Source organism: Pleurodeles waltl, chromosome 1_1, assembly GCF_031143425.1.
Source record: "Pleurodeles waltl isolate 20211129_DDA chromosome 1_1, aPleWal1.hap1.20221129, whole genome shotgun sequence".
NCBI classification, from domain to species: Eukaryota; Metazoa; Chordata; class Amphibia; order Caudata; family Salamandridae; genus Pleurodeles; species Pleurodeles waltl.
This window is the reverse complement of record NC_090436.1, coordinates 412,381,936-412,400,834: the sequence shown is the minus strand read 5'-3', so window position 1 is coordinate 412,400,834 and position 18,899 is coordinate 412,381,936. Positions and strand designations below refer to the sequence as shown.

At 47.0% G+C, this 18,899-nt stretch overlaps 1 protein-coding gene across 2 annotated transcripts in view; it reads left to right on the top strand.

The window, feature by feature from the left end:
* ANKRD31 (ankyrin repeat domain 31) overlaps positions 1–18,899 on the top strand; it is a 654,832-nt gene that overhangs the window by 113,334 nt on the left and 522,599 nt on the right. The window contains exon 3 of one of the 2 annotated variants that reach the window (XM_069218858.1): positions 14,620–14,705. The exons of the other annotated variant lie outside the window; for it this stretch is intronic. Coding sequence (XP_069074959.1) covers positions 14,620–14,705 — 86 coding nt within the window. The remainder of the gene's footprint in view (positions 1–14,619; positions 14,706–18,899) is intronic. 2 annotated transcript variants of the gene reach the window in all.

Genomic DNA, 18,899 nt, shown 5'->3' with positions numbered 1-18,899 from the left:
TTTGGGAGAGAACATAATCACTGGGGTCCTGGTCACACTGACATCGGGCAGAAAATGGGGGTAACTATGCCAAGAAATAGAGTACTTAACTACAGTGTGGTATACAGATCTGCTGCAGCTCTCCCTATGTGCTTCCCTTTCCTTCTGGCATCTGAATCTCAAAGGGCCTTCTTGCATGGAGATTGAGCAGGGCAGTCTGAGTTTTTTTGGGCTGCCGCAGGAGGTGGTCCATGTGATCCAGTTAGTTTGTTGCCCCTTGACAGTCTGTTACAGGCAATAGAATTAGTTTGTACTCTGGTGTGCAGACAGACACATGGACCCCTTAAAGCAGTGTTAGCTAACTTCCTCCAATTTGTGTTATCCTTAGCTCAACAAGGGTCTGCAGTTGAAAAGATCATGGGATACTTTGCAGTTTTGTAAGTGTTTTTGTCACCCAGACCAGCTGTCTTAATTCAAGCCATGAGTGGTTGCTAGATACTCGAAAGACTTGAGTAATCTATTTTCACACGTCCCTTTTGTCATGCCACAATGGTACCTGAATTTAGTGATGACACTTTGTATGGACTGAAATAGGGCATCCTTTAAAGGTTACCAGTGGAGGCTCTTCACATAAAAGATTGTGCTTTTGGTTGTGTTGACCCCACCTTATTGAGTTTGCGAGTTTCACTATTCACATGCTTCCTCCCAGATAAGCTGTTACTGCAAACTAAGTAGCTTTCCTGCTGAAGGAGGTGCCCTGTTCATCATAGGCAGTGTTGTCCAACCTTTTTATCGCCGCGGACCGGTAAATGTTTGTTAATTTTTCCGTGGCCCGATTGGGAGGGCGCAATGGTCTGCGCCTCGGCCGCCCGCCACAGTGAAATGAAGTTGAAGTTCCTCGGGCGGCCCGGTGCTGATTGATCCACGGACCGGCACCGGTCCGCGGCCCGGGGGTTGGGGAACACTGGGGAATCTTATTACCTTTCCCTCTTTTTATCTGCCTTCTGTTGCATTGGTTGGACCCCAAGCATGCGGTAAGCTTTCATGATTTTCACAAAACAAGTTTTCGAATTTGGCAGTGAGAACGCATGCCCACTCGCCTGCTTGATTTTACAGGATTTCTTTGTTTATATAATCTTCTGTCCGGCTCTTCTGCTGTAGAGAGTATTGCTGGGAGTTCTGTGCAATGATGAGGAGTCTGCTGGCAGAAGAATCCATCAGAAGAAAATGTCACTTATTTTCCGTAATCTTTCTTGTTAATGCTCAAACTGCAGATTCTTCATCAGTTCCATCCTCCTCCTTTTTACTGAAGGGAATGAAAAGCCTTATAAAAAAGATGCCAATTTAGTCTGTAGCCCTGTACCGATTTTCGTTCAGATGTTATGCTTATCCCACCATGAAAGATGGAGGTAAAGATTTACCCACATGTCAGGGCTCCAGGGTGCATGATATATGGCACCATGGATGTCACCACCACTCAGTTTCTGGTATCAGTCGAAACCAGTGCCCCCTTTTGATGCCAGAGAGGTATGTCAGGTGTTTCCGAGTGCAGACTGACACTATGGATATTGAAAGGGGAGAAACCTGCAGATAAATAGAATATCCATCAGAAAGATAACTTTACATCCATGTGCTGAATACCAAGAAACATTACAAATTGCTAAGGTTTGTGATCAGAACTGATAATCTTCTGTATAAGGTTCTTCCATTTGGCCTCAAGTTGACACTATGGAAATTATTAAAAGGCATGACTGTTGTCACAGCCTACCTCAGGAGACAAAATATCTTTATACCTGTATATAGATGACTGGCTGGTAAAGGAGTCAACATCTCTGCAAGCTTGTTAACATTTGCAGATAACTCTCCATGCTCTCAACCAGTGAGGTATACACAGAAATCAAGAAAAGTAAAAATCAACTCTAGTAAAGTAACTCCATTATCTAGGAGCCTTACCCCACACTTTACAGGCAAAAGTATATCCTACACGAGGAGAGAATATTGTTTATCCATCTGAAATGTTGCAATCTTTAGAATACCACAAAACAAACAGGGAGGCGAATCTATGACTGGAAGATCAGTATTGCCAGTTGTCATGCAAATGGGAAGACAAACTTGTGCTTTCTTCCCATGTAGCCCAATCACTCAAGTGGTTGTTGTAGGAAGCTGTATTTCATTAGACCAAAACCATTGACAACAGAAAACCCTACAGAAAGGCCGCACTTTCCTTTGATATAGAGTGAAACACAGGTGCTCAGTACATCCTAAACATGTCCGTTGTCCAACATGTATTAAGGGGCAAGAAACTTGCACCAACAAACTATAATCAAAAGGAAGAATGGAGCACACTATTATTGATTTACTTCCAATAATAAATGAAACCCTGAGTCCTGCAGCGAATTGTTTCGTATTGGATACTAAGAAACTGCATTGCTTCAAGTCAACATATGGGACAACATACACCCTTGTCACGGACTTTTTGGACTTGGGTGTCTTTTGACTTTTAAGTCTCTGGAGTTCAATGTTATGGACTTTCTAGACGAGTTGTGTCAAATTTGTGATATTTATTTCTTTATTTTCTGTTGTTATTTTGAATTATTAGTTTTATTTGTATAGGTGTGTTTCTATTTGTATTAAATGTGAATTTCAAATAGTGTAGCCAATATGTAGAACTTATTATGTATTTGAACTGTACCATGGTTGTCTATTGAAGTTTAAATAGAACCAAAGGACTCAGGGTTTCATTTATTATTGGAAGTAAATCAATAATAGTGTGCTCCATTCTTCCTTTTGATTATAGGTTGTAGGAAGCTGGCCTGGTGCTTGTGAGCACATATAGGGGGTTATTCTAACTTTGGAGGAGGTGTTAATCCGTCCCAAAAGTGACGGATTTACCACCAGCCGTATTACGAGTCCATTATATCCTATGGAGCTCGTAATACGGCTGGTGGTATATCCGTCACTTTTGGGACGGATTAACACTCCTCCAAAGTTAGAATAACCCCCATAGTGTTAACACCTTATACCATGTCCAGGTATTCCCTATTAGTGAAGTGTAGGCAGTGTCTTGGAAGCCAGGGCTCTCTAGCGGTAGCTGTGGATGAGCAGCCAAGACTTATCTAGGAGACATACAAAGCTTATGCAATACCACTACAGTCACACAACACTTACACACACATTAAAGAACCACACAATGTTGCAAAAATAAAGGTACTTTATTATAGTAACACAAATACTAAAATACTGTATAGGCAATGGAGGTTAGTGAACACACTATTATGTACACATTAGCAATCAGAGAATAACATAGAAAGCAATAGACATTGGTAAAAGCAATAGCAATGAGTGAGGGCCCTAGGGGAGAGCCAAACCACATACTAAAAAAGTGGAATGTGAAAGACAGTCCCCCACCCAAAGAAGTGGAATTAGTAGAAGGGTGCTGGAGGAACTAGGAACCCTAAGAGGTGAGTACCAGGGTGACCCGAGCGACGAGGTGAGCAGACGTAAGTACCTGGTTTTGCCCAAAACCAACAGGAGGACTTTGGAAAAGGACTGTGCAAGACCCAGAGGTGGATCCTGACAGAAGAGGACCTGCAAAGGAAGGGGACCAAGTCCAGTTTGTGATGGAGTGTCTGTTGTGGCAGGAGCCACTACCCACCCTTCTGTGATGCAGGACCAGGTTGACGGTGGACGAAGGTGGTCAGCTGTGCAGCACAGGAGCAGAAGAGGAGTTTCAGAAGTGATGTCGCACGTCGGTGGTCCTGATGCAGTCTGGCAGTTTTGCTGGAAAACCACCACTAAGCCTTGGCAAATGCAGGAGTGGGAGAGGATTTTGCAAGGCGGAAGAGGACCATCGAGGTCCAGGGGACTCGACCCAAGGAGCGGGGACCCTCAGCAGCTTGGAGAGTCACAAGAAGAGGAAGCAGCCCCCACAGGCGACCCAAAGGCTGCAGGAACTGAAGTCGCAGTGAGGCCCACTCAGGACACCTGAAGAAGTGTCCCACGTCGCTGGATTAGCAGGCAAGAGACTGTGCGTTGCAGGAAGAAGTGCTGTGGGCAGGGTTACATGGAACCTGAAGATCCCTTGGAAGAGGAACAAACAAGCCTTGGTAGCTGCAAGAGTTGTGGTGCACAGAGGTACCGTCCTACAAGGAGAGGCAAGGGCTTGCTGTCTCCCAAGTTGGACAGCTGGTAGAGAGAACCAAGGGGACCACTCAAGGCCACCACCTATGATGCAGGATCCATTCAGCTCCAGAGGAGAGAAGATCCATGCAGCCAGTCGTCGTTGCAGTTGGTGTCTGCAGATGCAGGGGAGTGACTCCTACACTCCAAGGGAGATTCCTTCTTACTTGTGCAGGCTGAAGAATCGTCGCCCTCCGAGGATGCACAGTCAGGGAAATGTTGCAGTTGTTGGAACGAGCAGGAGAAACAATGTTGCAGAGCAGAGTCGTAGCTGAAGTTGCAGATTATCGGTTCCTGGCGGCTCCAGTTCCAGTTGCAGTCTCAGTGGCCAGAAGATTAAGTAAACGATGCAGAGGAGTCCTGCTGGAATCTTGCTTGTCGAATCTGAGGATCCACCCACAGGGAGACCCTAAATAGCCCATGAAGGGGGATTGGTTACCTAGCAGCGTGACCACCTATCAGGAGGGGGCTGTGACGTCACATGCCTGACCTGGCCACTCAGATGCTCCCAGGGTCCTTTGCCCACCTTGTATTCAAGATGGCAGAATCAAGTTGCCACCTGGAGGAGCTCTGGTCACCACCCCTGGGGTGGTGATGGACAGGGGAGTGGTCACTCCCCAACATTGTCCAGTTTTGCACCAGAGCAGGGACTGGGGGTTCCTGGACTGGTGCAAACCAGTTTATGCAGGGAGGGCAGCAAATGTGCCCTTCAAAGCATACCAGTGGCTTGGGGGAGGCTACCCCTCCCAAGTTATGTACCAACTATTTCCAAGGGACAGTGTGCCACCTCCCTCTCCCACAGGAAATCCTTGGTTTTGCCGTCCTGTTACTGAACTCATCAAGTAGCAAGAGGGAAGAAAACTGTCTGAGTGGTGGCAGCAGTGCAGGCTGCCCAGAAAACCCAGAAGACTACAGGGAGTGCAGAATTATTAGGCAAATGAGTATTTTGACCACATCATCCTCTTTATGCATGTTGTCTTACTCCAAGCTGTATAGGCTCGAAAGCCTACTACCAATTAAGCATATTAGGTGATGTGCATCTCTGTAATGAGAAGGGGTGTGGTCTAATGACATCAACACCCTATATCAGGTGTGCATAATTATTAGGCAACTTCCTTTCCTTTGGCAAAATGGGTCAAAAGCAGACTTGACAGGCTCAGAAAAGTCAAAAATAGTGAGATATCTTGCAGAGGGATGCAGCACTCTTAAAATTGCAAAGCTTCTGAAGCGTGATCATCGAACAATCAAGCGTTTCATTCAAAATAGTCAACAGGGTCGCAAGAAGCGTGTGGAAAAACCAAGGCGCAAAATAACTGCCCATGAACTGAGAAAAGTCAAGCGTGCAGCTGCCACGATGCCACTTGCCACCAGTTTGGCCATATTTCAGAGCTGCAACATCACTGGAGTGCCCAAAAGCACAAGGTGTGCAATACTCAGAGACATGGCCAAGGTAAGAAAGGCTGAAAGACGACCACCACTGAACAAGACACACAAGCTGAAATGTCAAGACTGGGCCAAGAAATATCTCAAGACTGATTTTTCTAAGGTTTTATGGACTGATGAAATGAGAGTGAGTCTTGATGGGCCAGATGGATGGGCCCGTGGCTGGATTGGTAAAGGGCAGAGAGCTCCAGTCCGACTCAGACGCCAGCAAGGTGGAGGTGGAGTACTGGTTTGGGCTGGTATCATCAAAGATGAGCTTGTGGGGCCTTTTCGGGTTGAGTATGGAGTCAAGCTCAACTCCCAGTCCTACTGCCAGTTCCTGGAAGACACCTTCTTCAAGCAGTGGTACAGGAAGAAGTCTGCATCCTTCAAGAAAAACATGATTCTCATGCAGGACAATGCATACTATACTTGCCTCCAGTTGGGGGACTGCCTATAAGTGATCTAGTTCAGGGTTACTGTAATAAAGTACCTTTTTTTTTTGTTGTTGTAACACTGTGGTTCCTTTTAGGTGTGATAAGTTACTGTGGTAGTGCAAGTTCTTTACACTTGTCCTAGATAAGTCTTGGCTTCTCATCCACAGCTACCTCTACAGAGCCCTGGCTTCCAAGACACGTTATCATTCAGTAATAGTGGTTGCCTGGACCTGGTATATGGTGCCAACCCCATAGGTGTCCACCAGACCAGTTTCCTACACATTTCTCATTTTTGAATTTCCCACGCTTCTGACTGGATCCAAAAGAGTTTTGCGTGAGCAGTACCCATGTGCGCCGGTACGTGGCGTTAATCAGCTATGCGTGGCTTCATTGGCGTCATCCATGCCGGAAGTGACATCGAGGCCACATACATAGGTGCCACCTCGGCATACTGACGTCAGTTAGTTTTCCCAGTCAACCTCTTTTAAAAAGTGAAAGTAGATGGAATGCACAAAAGTGCTACCACATAGGCTGCATATCTCGAGCGCTAAAACTGGTGCTGTGCCTTTAAGGTTCTCTCCTGACTTCAGTATCCCATCATGTACCAGTGGTGACAGTATGGTCCATTAATTTTTGTGGCTCCTATTTGTGGAGCACATAAATCGCATGCAACTTGCGTGGTTGATGGCAAAGAAGGGTGAAAATCCAAAGTTGTTGGGATAGGCTAATAAGACTAGATTTTGCAGTAGAACTTAAAGCGGAACTGCAGCAGGAGAATGGACGTGGACGTTACCGCTATTTTTGCTGATGTGAAACCAGGATCTAGGTAGTGTTAACCTGCAGCATGTTCAACTGGTATGCTCATTGTTGTTGGCCAACCCAGCACCCTGTTCTAGTGTGCGCGCCAAGGCATTGACCTGTATATGGTGTTTCCCTGTTCTAAAACCTGGGGGAGCACACTAAGTGTAATCTATTTACTGACATGGGACTACTGTCCATGAACTGAGTTGGTGACCTGAAGTTGTGGTGGTAGCATAACAATATTTCTATGGGTTGATAATACTGAACAGCCTTTTTTGTTTTGTTTCAGGGCTAATGCTGCCCCCTGGACCCAGTCATAAAGTTATGTTTAGAGGCAACACCCAGACCTTTACTCCATTCCTAGAATGGAGGAAGAGCCCTAGATACGGAAGTGAGAGAATAGAGACTGGGTTATCATTAAAAATTCTATGAGGACTACTTAGGATGGTGTGGCAAATAGGGTTTAGTATTATTTCTACCGAATCATTCAATAGTTCAAGGTGAAAAATAAAAAACTGAACCTTGAGAGCTGCTGTTGGTGACTGGAGCTTCTTTTATGGGATAAATCTAAAATCTGTTTTGAATAAAAACTGTGGATTGAGGGGGCGTGGTCAAACTGCGCCCAAGATGGGACACTCTAGAGGAGCTCCTTACCATTAACCTGTAAATCCCCACCATCTGCCCTCAAAAATCTGACTGATGCAAGCAATCGTTGCGGCACCAACGAACAGCACACCTGAAGAGGCGCAGAAGAGCATCTCTATCCCGGTTGGGAGTGCTCTCTCCAGAGTGGGCCAAGGGGGCAGTGTGGGGCCTATCGGGCCGCTGCTTCCGTGTCCCAATGCTGAGTGGACCGCGCAACACATTGGTGGCCTGACCTTCAAAGACTTCAGTGGTGCTATTGGCCATCGGGCCTGGAATGAAGCTCTGCCCACTGTGAAATCCTGGAGAGAGAAGTGCAGCAATGGTCCTCCTTCAAGCCCCTGTGTGGTGCTGACCCTGGGGGGCACAAGTGTCAGCGCCCCTTCGGGCTGAGTGCACGGAGGAGGCTAGTACCAGAGGGTTGAGACACTGCACAGAGCCAAAAAGGAGGCGGCGGCCAGGGTAAAGGCTCAACATAATAAAAGTTGTGTGTCCCCTGAAGCTTCCTGCCACCATCCCTCCCCCCAGCATCCCTGACATCCAACCAGACGCCCTCCTCCCTCTACCCTGACTACCAGCATCTGAGTCCCACCTCTGTCTTGAACTGCCACAGCGGGCTGCACCTGCCTAGGGTGGGGGCCAGCGCCAGAGGCCTCACTCCCAACAACAAGGAACTAGACTGGGACAAAGCCTGGCACCAGCTGATAGGGCCTGCATGACGGCAGCTTGTAAGAGGCCCAGCGAAAAGTAAGTGAAGGTGTCCCACCTCCCCCACCCTGTTGCCTGCCATCACCTCCCCCCCCCCCCCCCGGTCTGGGACGCTCAGATGCTTACCTTCTAGGACACATGAGCGCAGATAGTGATATTCTACACCCACCCCCCTCCTGTGATGCTCAGGGGCTGATCTTTGGGCCGCTGCTTGGAGGCAGAGCTACCTACTTCTGGCTTTGTGGCCATGCAGAGGGATGTAAGGCAGGGAGTCCCTTCCCTAAGTGACAGAGCCAAATAACACACGCTTAGGAAGTTACTTTCCTGCCGGGATGGTGCATAACAAAACCCCATCCCAGTCCAACAAAATGGTCAAGTACGGAGTGGCCTAACTTGTCCCAGATACCGAGGGGTGTTCCTTCTTGCCGAAGCTGGGCCCTCACTTGGAGAAATAATGGCCGCCATCTGGGAAATTGCTGTCCTCTCGAGCCAAAGCTGGGCACAGTGCCAATAGATGTCACGCTCTTGAGAGCAGATTTTAAGAAGCTTTCTGACAATGTAACTGCAGCTGAGTCAAATGACGTAGCTTTGCAGTCCACCAACAAACACCTGGAGGAGCAAATGCTCTACCTGACCAAGCAGAAATGAATATGGTGACTGCTAAACTTGAAGACCAAGAAGGGAGGGCATGCAGGAACAATATCAGAGTGGTGAGGGTCCCAGAGGGACTCGAAGGCCAGAGTGCTGAACTCTGCCTGGGAGACTTTATCCTCAATACTCTTAAACCTAAGTGTCTCTATAAATTTTTTGCCATCAAGAGGGCCCACAGGGTGCCGATGCCTCAGCCTTGTTCCTCCCCCAATACGGTTATTGCCAGAGTCTTCAACTATTGAGACAGAGATGCAGTTTTCCAGGGGGGAGCGTACTTCGGATGATCTCCACTACGAAAACGGGGTGGTGAAACTGTTCCCTTACTTTACAGGTGCAATGACAGTTGCAGCTTCGACGAGGGCAGGAGGGCTGTGCGGATAAGAGAGCTGAAATACATGATACTGGTGCAGATAGTGGCAGAGGGAAACTCCTGGCCCTTCACTTCCTCTTAGGAAGCGTGGGACTGGCTGGGGGGCTGGTGCCCTGCTGGCAGACAACCGGCTTTGGGACAGCACCCCTTTAGGACCCGTGGCCCCAAAAGTTCAGAAAGACATATGACTGGAGAGTTGTAACTACAAAGGGTCACTGTTGGTTGACTATTGTTTCAGTGTGAATATGATTTCATCTGCTCTTCTTTTTTGGGGGGGGGGTGTGCTGTTTCTAACTAGAGTTGCTGGGACAATTGCTAAGCTTACTGGTGGTTGGATGATGTACCAACACAACACATTTGGATGTCTTGGTTGAATGGAGTGGACTTACCCCTTTGCTCAGTATTTTATGGATTGAGTGGCAGACGCTTTGCAGGTTGGGGTGGTAGGCAATTCTGAGCCTACAAAGAAGTTTGGGGGGGGGGAATCAGTTCTCGTTGCTTGTTCTTTTTGGGTGTATGTGTTTTTAAGAAGGATTTGTTTCTGTTTTATATTTGCCCTGCTTATTCAGTAGTATTGGACAGGTTCAATGGTGAGAGGGGGGTTCACACCAGATTCCGTAACTGTCCCATCCTGCAGAGGTCACTTAGAGAGCCTCTCTACGAGTCTTACCCAACCTTAAAAAAATCCTAACCTGGAATGTCAATAGACTGGGTAGTAAAGGTAGTGCTGCAATACCTCTACCGGTACACCCCAGATGTAGTTCCCCTACAAGAGACACACCTTAAGGGAAACTGTTGTAAAGCACTAGATCGATTTGACTGTAGGTTACTGGCCCATGCAGGGTTTACTTCTAGCTCACAGGGTAGGGATCCTACATAAAAATTCTGTTCCTTAAATCCAGTAAAACACATGGCACGACCCACTTGGGAGATTTGTGGCCTTCACAGGCACTTAGGAGGGATTCACTCTTAACATATTCTCTTTGTGTACCGCTGGCCCTACACTGCGGACCCATCCTGCCCTTAGTGCCACACTGTTGCAAATGCCACTTGGTAAACTAATTCTCGGGGAGTCATGAATGCTTGCAAGAACCCAACACTGGATAGGGAATAAACATCAGCATCTGGATGGGATCCCTGTCCTCTCTGTGCGTTTATGGATGCGCTGGGCTTACAAGACTTATGACCACACCACAAAATAACTGGCCTCCCCTTTACACACATTTCTGCCACCCACGGAAGTCGCTCCCAACTAGACAACTGTCTTGTGGTGCGAAGTATCTCCGATCACTCCCTGTGAAGGTGCTCCTGACTGGCCTCTGTGGAACACCTTAGTTGCCCGCACAGATCGATCCATAGATTCTCAAGGAGCAATCCACTAGGAATAAAGTTAGAGAACGGAAGGACCTTTACTTCCTGGAAAACAAAGGTACAATGACCCCTCCCTATGTTCTTTGGGAAGCCTTCAAGGCTGTGACCTGTGGCTACATACAGGACCTTATAGGAGGAATGAAGAAGGAACGTAGACTCTAGATGGAGATGCTGGAGCATGAGATCGTTGCTCTGGATGCAGCCATGAAGGGAGGGGGTGCTGATATATCCCATCAATTTCTTCAACTTCGTCTTAAGCAGCAAAAGTTGCGAGACTTGGCCGAAAAGAGAGCCCACGCCAATGCGCTGGCGACTCAGTGGGGCCTGTACAAGGTGGGGAAACAAAGCGGGCAAACTATTTGTCTGACTAGATAAATGAAACCGGACTGGAACTGGGTGTTACAAATCTGGGGTGCTGGCGAGGCACTGTCTACCACTGGCGCCACTATTGTGAACACATTCGTGGCCTACTACGAAAACCTATACACATCCCAGACTAATAGATCGGGGAACGAATGTGCTGACCTACTGAAAGACATCTCCTTCCCCGTCCTGAAGAAAGATGATAGGCAAACGCTCAAGCAGGATCTCACAACTGCTGAAATACACAGAGCCATCATAGAGTTACAGTTCAGAAAGGCGCCTGGGCCAAACGGTCTATCAGTGGAACGTTACAAAATGTGTTGCCGACAAGGTAGCTGGACCCATGCTAGACATGTTTTGTGCGGCTAGGGAGGAGGGTAGGCTACCTGAAGATCAAAGAGTGGCAACATTAGTAGACTGTGGGTCATACCAGCCAATGCTACTCCTCAGTGTGGAAACAAAAGTGCTGGCGAAGTCCCTTTGCATAGAGCGATAACCACAATTGTTCATCCTGATCAGTCAGGCTTCATGTCCTGTAAAGGAACGAGGTTGAACCTACGGCACCTAAATGGAGTGGTTCATTTTACAGCCGCTTGCCAGACTGAACTGGCCGTTTGTCTCTCATTAGACGCCAAAATGGCTTTCGATAGTGTTGAATGACCATATATTTTTGCAGCTCTAACTAGACTGAAGTTCAGCCCCAAGTTCCGTGGCTAGGTCAAACTGCTCTACCAAGATCTACTGGCCAGAGTACAGTTTAACATCGTCACATCGTGGCCGTTTGCCCAGAACCGGGGGTCCAGATGCGGCGTCCGCTGTCCCTGAAGATTTTTGCTCTGGTGCTGGAGCCCTTTGCAGCATGTATCTGCCAGGAACCTCTGGTTTGGGGAATCAGTGGTGGGGGAGATTGGAAAGAACCCCTTTCGCTTTATTCGGATGACATCTTGCTTTGTGCTACAAAACCGCTTCTCATGTTTGACAGACTACTCTTTATTTACCACCTCTTTGGGAACTATGCTAGGCACAAGATCAACTAGGATACGTCCCTCATTTGCCCACTGTCTGGAGGGGGCCCCCTGCTTGGCATTGTGTTGCGTGGTATTGGTGGCTCAGGGTAGTTTCCACTATTTGGGTATTCATGTGACATATGACCCGGCGGACTTCCTGAATAGGAACCTCAACCCCCACTCAGAACGCTTTCGTGGAGATATGACCCACTGGTGGGTGCTCCTGATATCACTAATGGGTAGGGCAGTCCTCTTGAAAATGATGACTCTTCACCGACTACTCAATACTCCCTACAAAATTCCCCCTGACTTCATCAAGGTGGACCATGAAGTGTGCCAACTACTTTGGGCTGGGGGTAACTCCAGAATTGCACTCCGCAAACTACAACTCTGGGTATATGGCAGGGGGCTGGCAGGTGGCTGGCGGTCCCGGATGTGCGCTAATATTTTTGGGCAACTCGGCTGATAGTGATCAATGATTGGGTCTTCTCAGAGAGAGTAGAGCCAGCTTACAGAATGGACAGGGCTGCCATGGGGAGTCGAGACAACCTGCCTCTGCCATACAGAATGGTAACCAATCCACACTCAGACAGTGGTACGAGTTTGGCCGTAGGTAAATAAGTTCCTGGGCTGGGAAGGAAAGTTGACTGAGAAAACGCTACTATGGAATAGTGACATATTGAGGGAAGCAGGAGGGCTATCAGGTTTCACAAAATGGGACTTAATAGGGATGGAATACCTGGGGAACATTTGGGGGGATAGAGCCTAGGTCCCCTTTGAGTCCTTGTATTAGGTCATACGGGATGGCAGAGACTGAACGCTATTGATACCTAAAACTGAGGCACGCACTACGCCAACACATTTCATTAGGGGAACAACTGCCTGAGTCCTCACCCCTAGAAGACCGTCTTCTTTTAGATCCCACGCCGCAGAAGGCAGTCTCCATAACATGCAAAAAGATAATTAATAAATCCTCGGATCCACTGAGTGCTTTGAGAGAAGCCTGGGAGGGGGACCTGGAACAATTTGAGGATGTTGACTGGGCAGAAGCAGTACAGAACCCCTGGGAAGTGGCAATCCTGACCTGATTTCATCTCGTCCAGTTGCGAATACTACATAGGTCATACTATTCCAGATCACTTCTGTTTCGCCTGGGGAGATGTGGGTCAGATCTGTGTACTAGAGGATGTGGTCAGTTTGGGACGTTCTATCACATACTTGGGGACTGTCCTATATCACCATATTGGACTGGGGTACCACACATAATGGCCAGAGTGTCTGACCTTGCTGTCCTTTTGGACACACATTGGCTCCTACTTCAAGTAACGAGCGAGGAAGGATGGCCCCGACACCAAAGGATCTGGCTCAATCTGGCAACAGGGGTGGCCAAACGAAATATACCAAGAACCTTGGGGGTGGACAGGCCACCTAGAGTAGAAGATTGGGAAGCCAGCCTAGATTTTGCCAGCGGGCTGAGCAGGTGAAATACCAAAGCAGGGGGTGTCCTACAAAAAATGGAAGAAGGTGTGGGGCGATTGTTTAAACTGCAGTAATTGAAGCTAAGGAGACATTGGTCCCCTGTTATTAGGATTGGGATTTTGCTATAGGAAATGCAATGTTTTTACATGCAATGTTTTCACTTTTGCTGTATTGTTCATGAATGAGCCTTTATCGCTCTTTAAACTGTTGCTGAGATACAAGCATTATGTAAGGTATACTGTGCAGGTGCTTAACAAAATGAATATTTAAAAAACTTGCAGATTCAGCTATTTTAGTTCACCCCACAAAGGATTGCTGATTAGTTGTTCCTGAGCACTGCCATTTGATGAATGGCAAGGGAGAGGTGACTCAGTGGACTATTTCCACAGGTTAGGAAGTTTCAACGCATGACATGCCCTTTTGTCTTTTCCTGACTACAACTTAAGGATGGCTGGTGACAACCAGGTTATAAGTCTTCTCATTTGTGTTCCATTTTCCAAGATCCAACAGTGGCAAAAAAATGTGTTACTTACCTGTAACTTTGATACTCCAGTTTTGATATCCTTCAGAGTCCTCCCTCTTTTCTAGTCAAATGGTCACTATCTATCCTTCACGCGTGTGCTGTAAAATCCGAGCTATTGTGGCTCTAGGGGGAGTAGAGAGCTTTGAATTTTCACCTCATTTTCTGAAATTTGGGTTCTCTCAAATCAGGTCCATGTGCTACAAAACAAACACTGTTAAAGGTATTGACCATTGTAAGAAAGATTATTGCTCTTTTAAAAGTAGAAGTAATGGGTATTCTCAATCTGACTAATGGGAATTGATTCCACCTTGTGAATCTATGAACGCTCAAATGTGGGAGAACTGGAGTTGCAGGTAATTGAGTACTTATGCCTTCTCTCTTCATCACCACTACTCTCACCTTACCAAGCAAGGCGTTTACCAAACTCTTGCTCATTCTTTCATTCTTTTCAAAGCACAACCGCTCATGACCATAGAAGTCTTCAATAACTTAGTTTTGGCAGAGAAAATGCTATCCACAATTGAATTTATGTACATTTTGAATCTCCTAATCATTTTTTACTGTGCTAATTGTGGCCTGAATGAAGCTTCACCCACCTGAGACCCTTGATTCCTGGATGCTTTCAGATTGCAGTTGTTAACTTTGAAGGACTGCCTTCGTAATAAATAATGATTTGTCTTGTTGCAGAACTTCCTTCCCCTGAGATTCAGCTCATTTGCAGAGTGAGTCAGCAGTGGAAAGACAGTCCTATTAAAGATATGTTGATAGATCAGGTAGGTCAGTGGGCTCTACATACAGATCGCTTTTTGTAAAGTATCATAGAAGACAAATGTTCCATGTAAATATGTAAGCATTTTCCAGAGCCTTTTTCATTAGTTTGCAAACTGGGCTGAGGTGCCATTTAAAGTGACCTCTTTGAAATTAGTTTGTTACATACACCAATTTTTTCAATGGGCAATCTCAAACTAATAATCAATCTGGATGTCACGTCAGCTGCTGTAAGATGACACCTGATGTTTTTGGAGATTTGTACATCATAATTGTTAATATCAGTAGCCTGTGATTTTGTTGTTTAGTATAAAATACTATTTGGATATTGATGATGGCATTAAAGAATGATAGATCACTGTTGTGACAAAATCCACTGGATGGTTAGGTCACTCAGCTACATAGAATAAGTGGTCGGAGGGGTTGGTTAAGTGACTAGGAATCAAATCCTCAATGTATTGAAGTCTATGATAAAAAATGATTGGAAGAATGGATTAAAAATAAACCGGTATTAGGCACCTTTGGAAATGTAAGTCCTTGGGTAAGTATATGGATGACTGACAATTGCCAGTCTACAATCCCCCCAAAACTGTAATCCCACATATAACTTCTTAAACTTGTTTTCCATGTGCCCCAACGCTTGTCAACTTACTTGAACTTAAGTCCCTTCAGCTCACGTCTCATCTGTTGGTGCCTCCCATACCTCAGCTGTAATAGCACCTGATCGGGCAAGTATTTATAGGCTCACTCGCTACAGTCTCGTAGGCGCACCCTAGTTAGTAGTACATTCACGTTGGTCCCAAAATGAGGCTAAGTCACCTCCCTAGCTGCCATCTCTAGCTCCTTTCTTTCAAAACTCTGTATGCATCGGGCTGCCTAGTTCTCCTAAAGTGGATCTTTCCTGGATTCACAAGCTGTAGTCAATTTTGACAAAGCAGTGTCTCGTGCACTTAAAATAACATTGAAATAACCATTGACTATATGCTGTTCCTTCACCTCTTTGTGACCCAAACTCAGGCCAATATGGTGAAAGGATTCAGAGCTGCAATTTCCAACAGAGGTTGAGTTGCTCTGATTGTTTTTACTACAGTCAATCTGTGGCCAAAGTCTTATCTTGAAATGTTCAACCTATTTCTTATTTTTGGTGTTCAGCCCTGTTCTTTGACATTCCTCTTACCACCATCAAAATGAGATGTCGTTTTGTCTGCCTGTTTTTGGTATATGGCTGGCTGTCCCCTTGGAACTCTTCCACGGGACTGACTGACCCAAGGCTTTAGCTATGGCCTTGCCGTGCCAATATTTTGGATCCAGGAAGGTCTACCATTGCAACACCCACAAGAAGTGCCTTCTTTGCCTCCACTGATCTTGACATGTAGAGCTGAGTTGCAAAATATACAGAACATACAGTCACAAAACTCTGAATGACATAGAGGCTGGACTCTTGTGCATCGTGATTGAAATTTCCCCATGTGCTCTGTCTGCCAAAAGTATGCCTTATGCAACGGCCAAGAAGTGCAAGTTGGAGTTGGTCAAAACCTCTTCTGACTTTATTGACCACTACTGCTAAACCCTCCGAGCCTGTCCTTAAGTCACAGGGTAGTAGTCTGGCAGAAAAGGTTATAAAATAAAGACATAAGACTTCTCAATGGCTTCTTCTCAGCTCTCCATATAAAAAAAGACCTCCTCAACATGCCTCCAGCGCCTCTGGGTAGCTGGCGCTATATAAGTCTCAATAACATAACACAACATAACAATTTGAATGAGGTTCCCATTGACCACCACAGGTAAAACTTTGCCCATGAGAGTAAGAAAACAAAGAACGTCAGTGATTTGGCGACTACTACACTGTGTGTGCTTACACGAAAGCATGTTCATTGAGATCACTTCGATCATAATTGATCCCAAGGGTTAAGATCTCGTTGTTGACCACTGCTTCATCAATGATTACATCAACAATAAGTCTTGACACCATGAGCAAGAGATTTGGAACTTTTGCTCTTTTCTCAGCCAAAACTTAAATGCCTGCACAGTTCAAGCATACTGTGACAATACTGGTTGCCTTCAGATTGCAAGAATGAGGTGAAACCTTGCTCTGTGATGGAAAACTGGGTTCTTCCTATAGAAGATGTAATAGAAAAAGTGACCATAGAAAACCTTTCACAAACCTTTTTTTAAGGGAAAGGGAATGAGACCGTGTTAGCCAGTAGGCTCCAGTGTAAAGCATAGAAGAGAAAATCAGTCATGGTGCATTTAAAGGACTCACAGTATACTCTGTATCACATTATGTCTCACAGGTGACAGGTTGGTTCATTTTTACGGATCCTGGAGGCAGGATCCTGGAGCACTGAGCTCTCTTTTTTACAATAAAGCCATTGGTAGTCGTTCTAAATCCTTTGCTACTTTGAGTCTAAGGCCCTCATTACAACATTGGCGGTAAATGCCACTTACCGCCGTGCAGAAGACCGCCAACACACAGCCGTGGAATTCCGCCACAGCTATTACGACCCACAGCTCAGAATCTGCCAAAATCTAGACACCCACACAAGTCCGCCACACCAAAGGTCAGTGATAAACTGACAATGACAAAACCTCCACCGTCACGACAACAGGAATACGCCCACACTATCACGACCCACGAATCCACACAGCGGTCTTTCAACCGCGGTATTCCATTGGCGGTACACACCGCTGCGCTCAAAATACACACACATTTACAAAACACAACCACATTGGACAAATCGAAATACACACACCTGATACACATACACACACCAGTCCCACACACCCAATACAATATAAAACACACACCCACATTACCCACGAACCCTTACTACCAAATATTTTGAAAAGGCCAGAGAGACAGCAAAGCAAAGACAACACCAGCATACAGAGGCACACAACACCATCACACATCCACATCCACGCACAAAACACCACACACCCCTAAACATCACCCCACACATCACAACACACACCACCTCACGCATCACCCACACCACCCCATGGCACCGCAAGGACGCCCCAGGTTTTCTGAGGAGGAGCTCAGGGTCATGGTGGAGGGAATCATCCAGGTAGAGCCACAGCTATTCGGATCACAGTTGCAGCACACCACCATAACTAGGAAGATGGAGCTATGGCGCAGAATCGTGGGCAGGGTCAACGCAGTGGGACAGCACCCAAGAACACGGGATGACATCAGGAAGAGGTGGAATGACCTACGGGGGAAGGTGCGTTCCGTGGTCTCAAGAAACCACATTGTGGTTCAGCGGACCCCCACCTCCTCCCCCACAACTAACAACATGGGAGGAGCAGGTCTTGGCTATACTGCATCCTGAGGGCCTCGCAGGAGTAGCTGGAGGAATGGACTCTGGTAAGTCAAAGCTTTAACTACTTCATCCCCCACCCTACCTGCATGCTATCGCATCCCCCCATCCTCACCCTCACCCCATCACTCCAACTCCTCACATATGTCCCACTATCACAAACCACACATCCCAGCACCAAGTCCTGCATGCAACAACAAAGCATGGACACCCATGACCAATGCATGTCCACTACACATACCCACACAGACCCCTAAACAATTATCACACAAGGTCCTACACAGGAATGGAAGCACTGGGGTACATGGTCAACCACCCATTGCACACCATGGCACACACAGATGCAAAAATCATGCCTTTACACCCCTGCAGGACCCCTAGCCAGCGTCACCGGACAGGAGGTTCCAGACATGTCCACCCCACCCACAGAAGAGGCTCACAGTGATGACAGCAGCTCTGTCCAACTGGATCTAGATGACCAGCCCGACCCATCTGGGACCTCGGGACAGCCGGTTCCCCACACACTGGCACATGCCTCCACAGAGCCTCCCCGCTCAGGAAACACCAGCACAGCACCCACCCAGCGGGCCCATACCACTGTCCCGAGGACACATCAAGCAGCAGTGTGTCCACCACTACAGAGAACCCTGGACGATGAACTGCCCACCTCCTCCGCCGGCGCTAGTGGACAGGAGGCACCGCCACAGGACCACGACACCAGCACCCCACCCCCTGCAGATGGAGAACCACCCCGCAAGCGGTCCCTGAGATCCAGGACAAAGACAGAGAACAATGCCAAGACCCCCGCCAAGAAATGAGACCACCCTGAATGTCATCCTTCTGTCCCACTTTGTCACCCTGTCCATCCTTAAACTG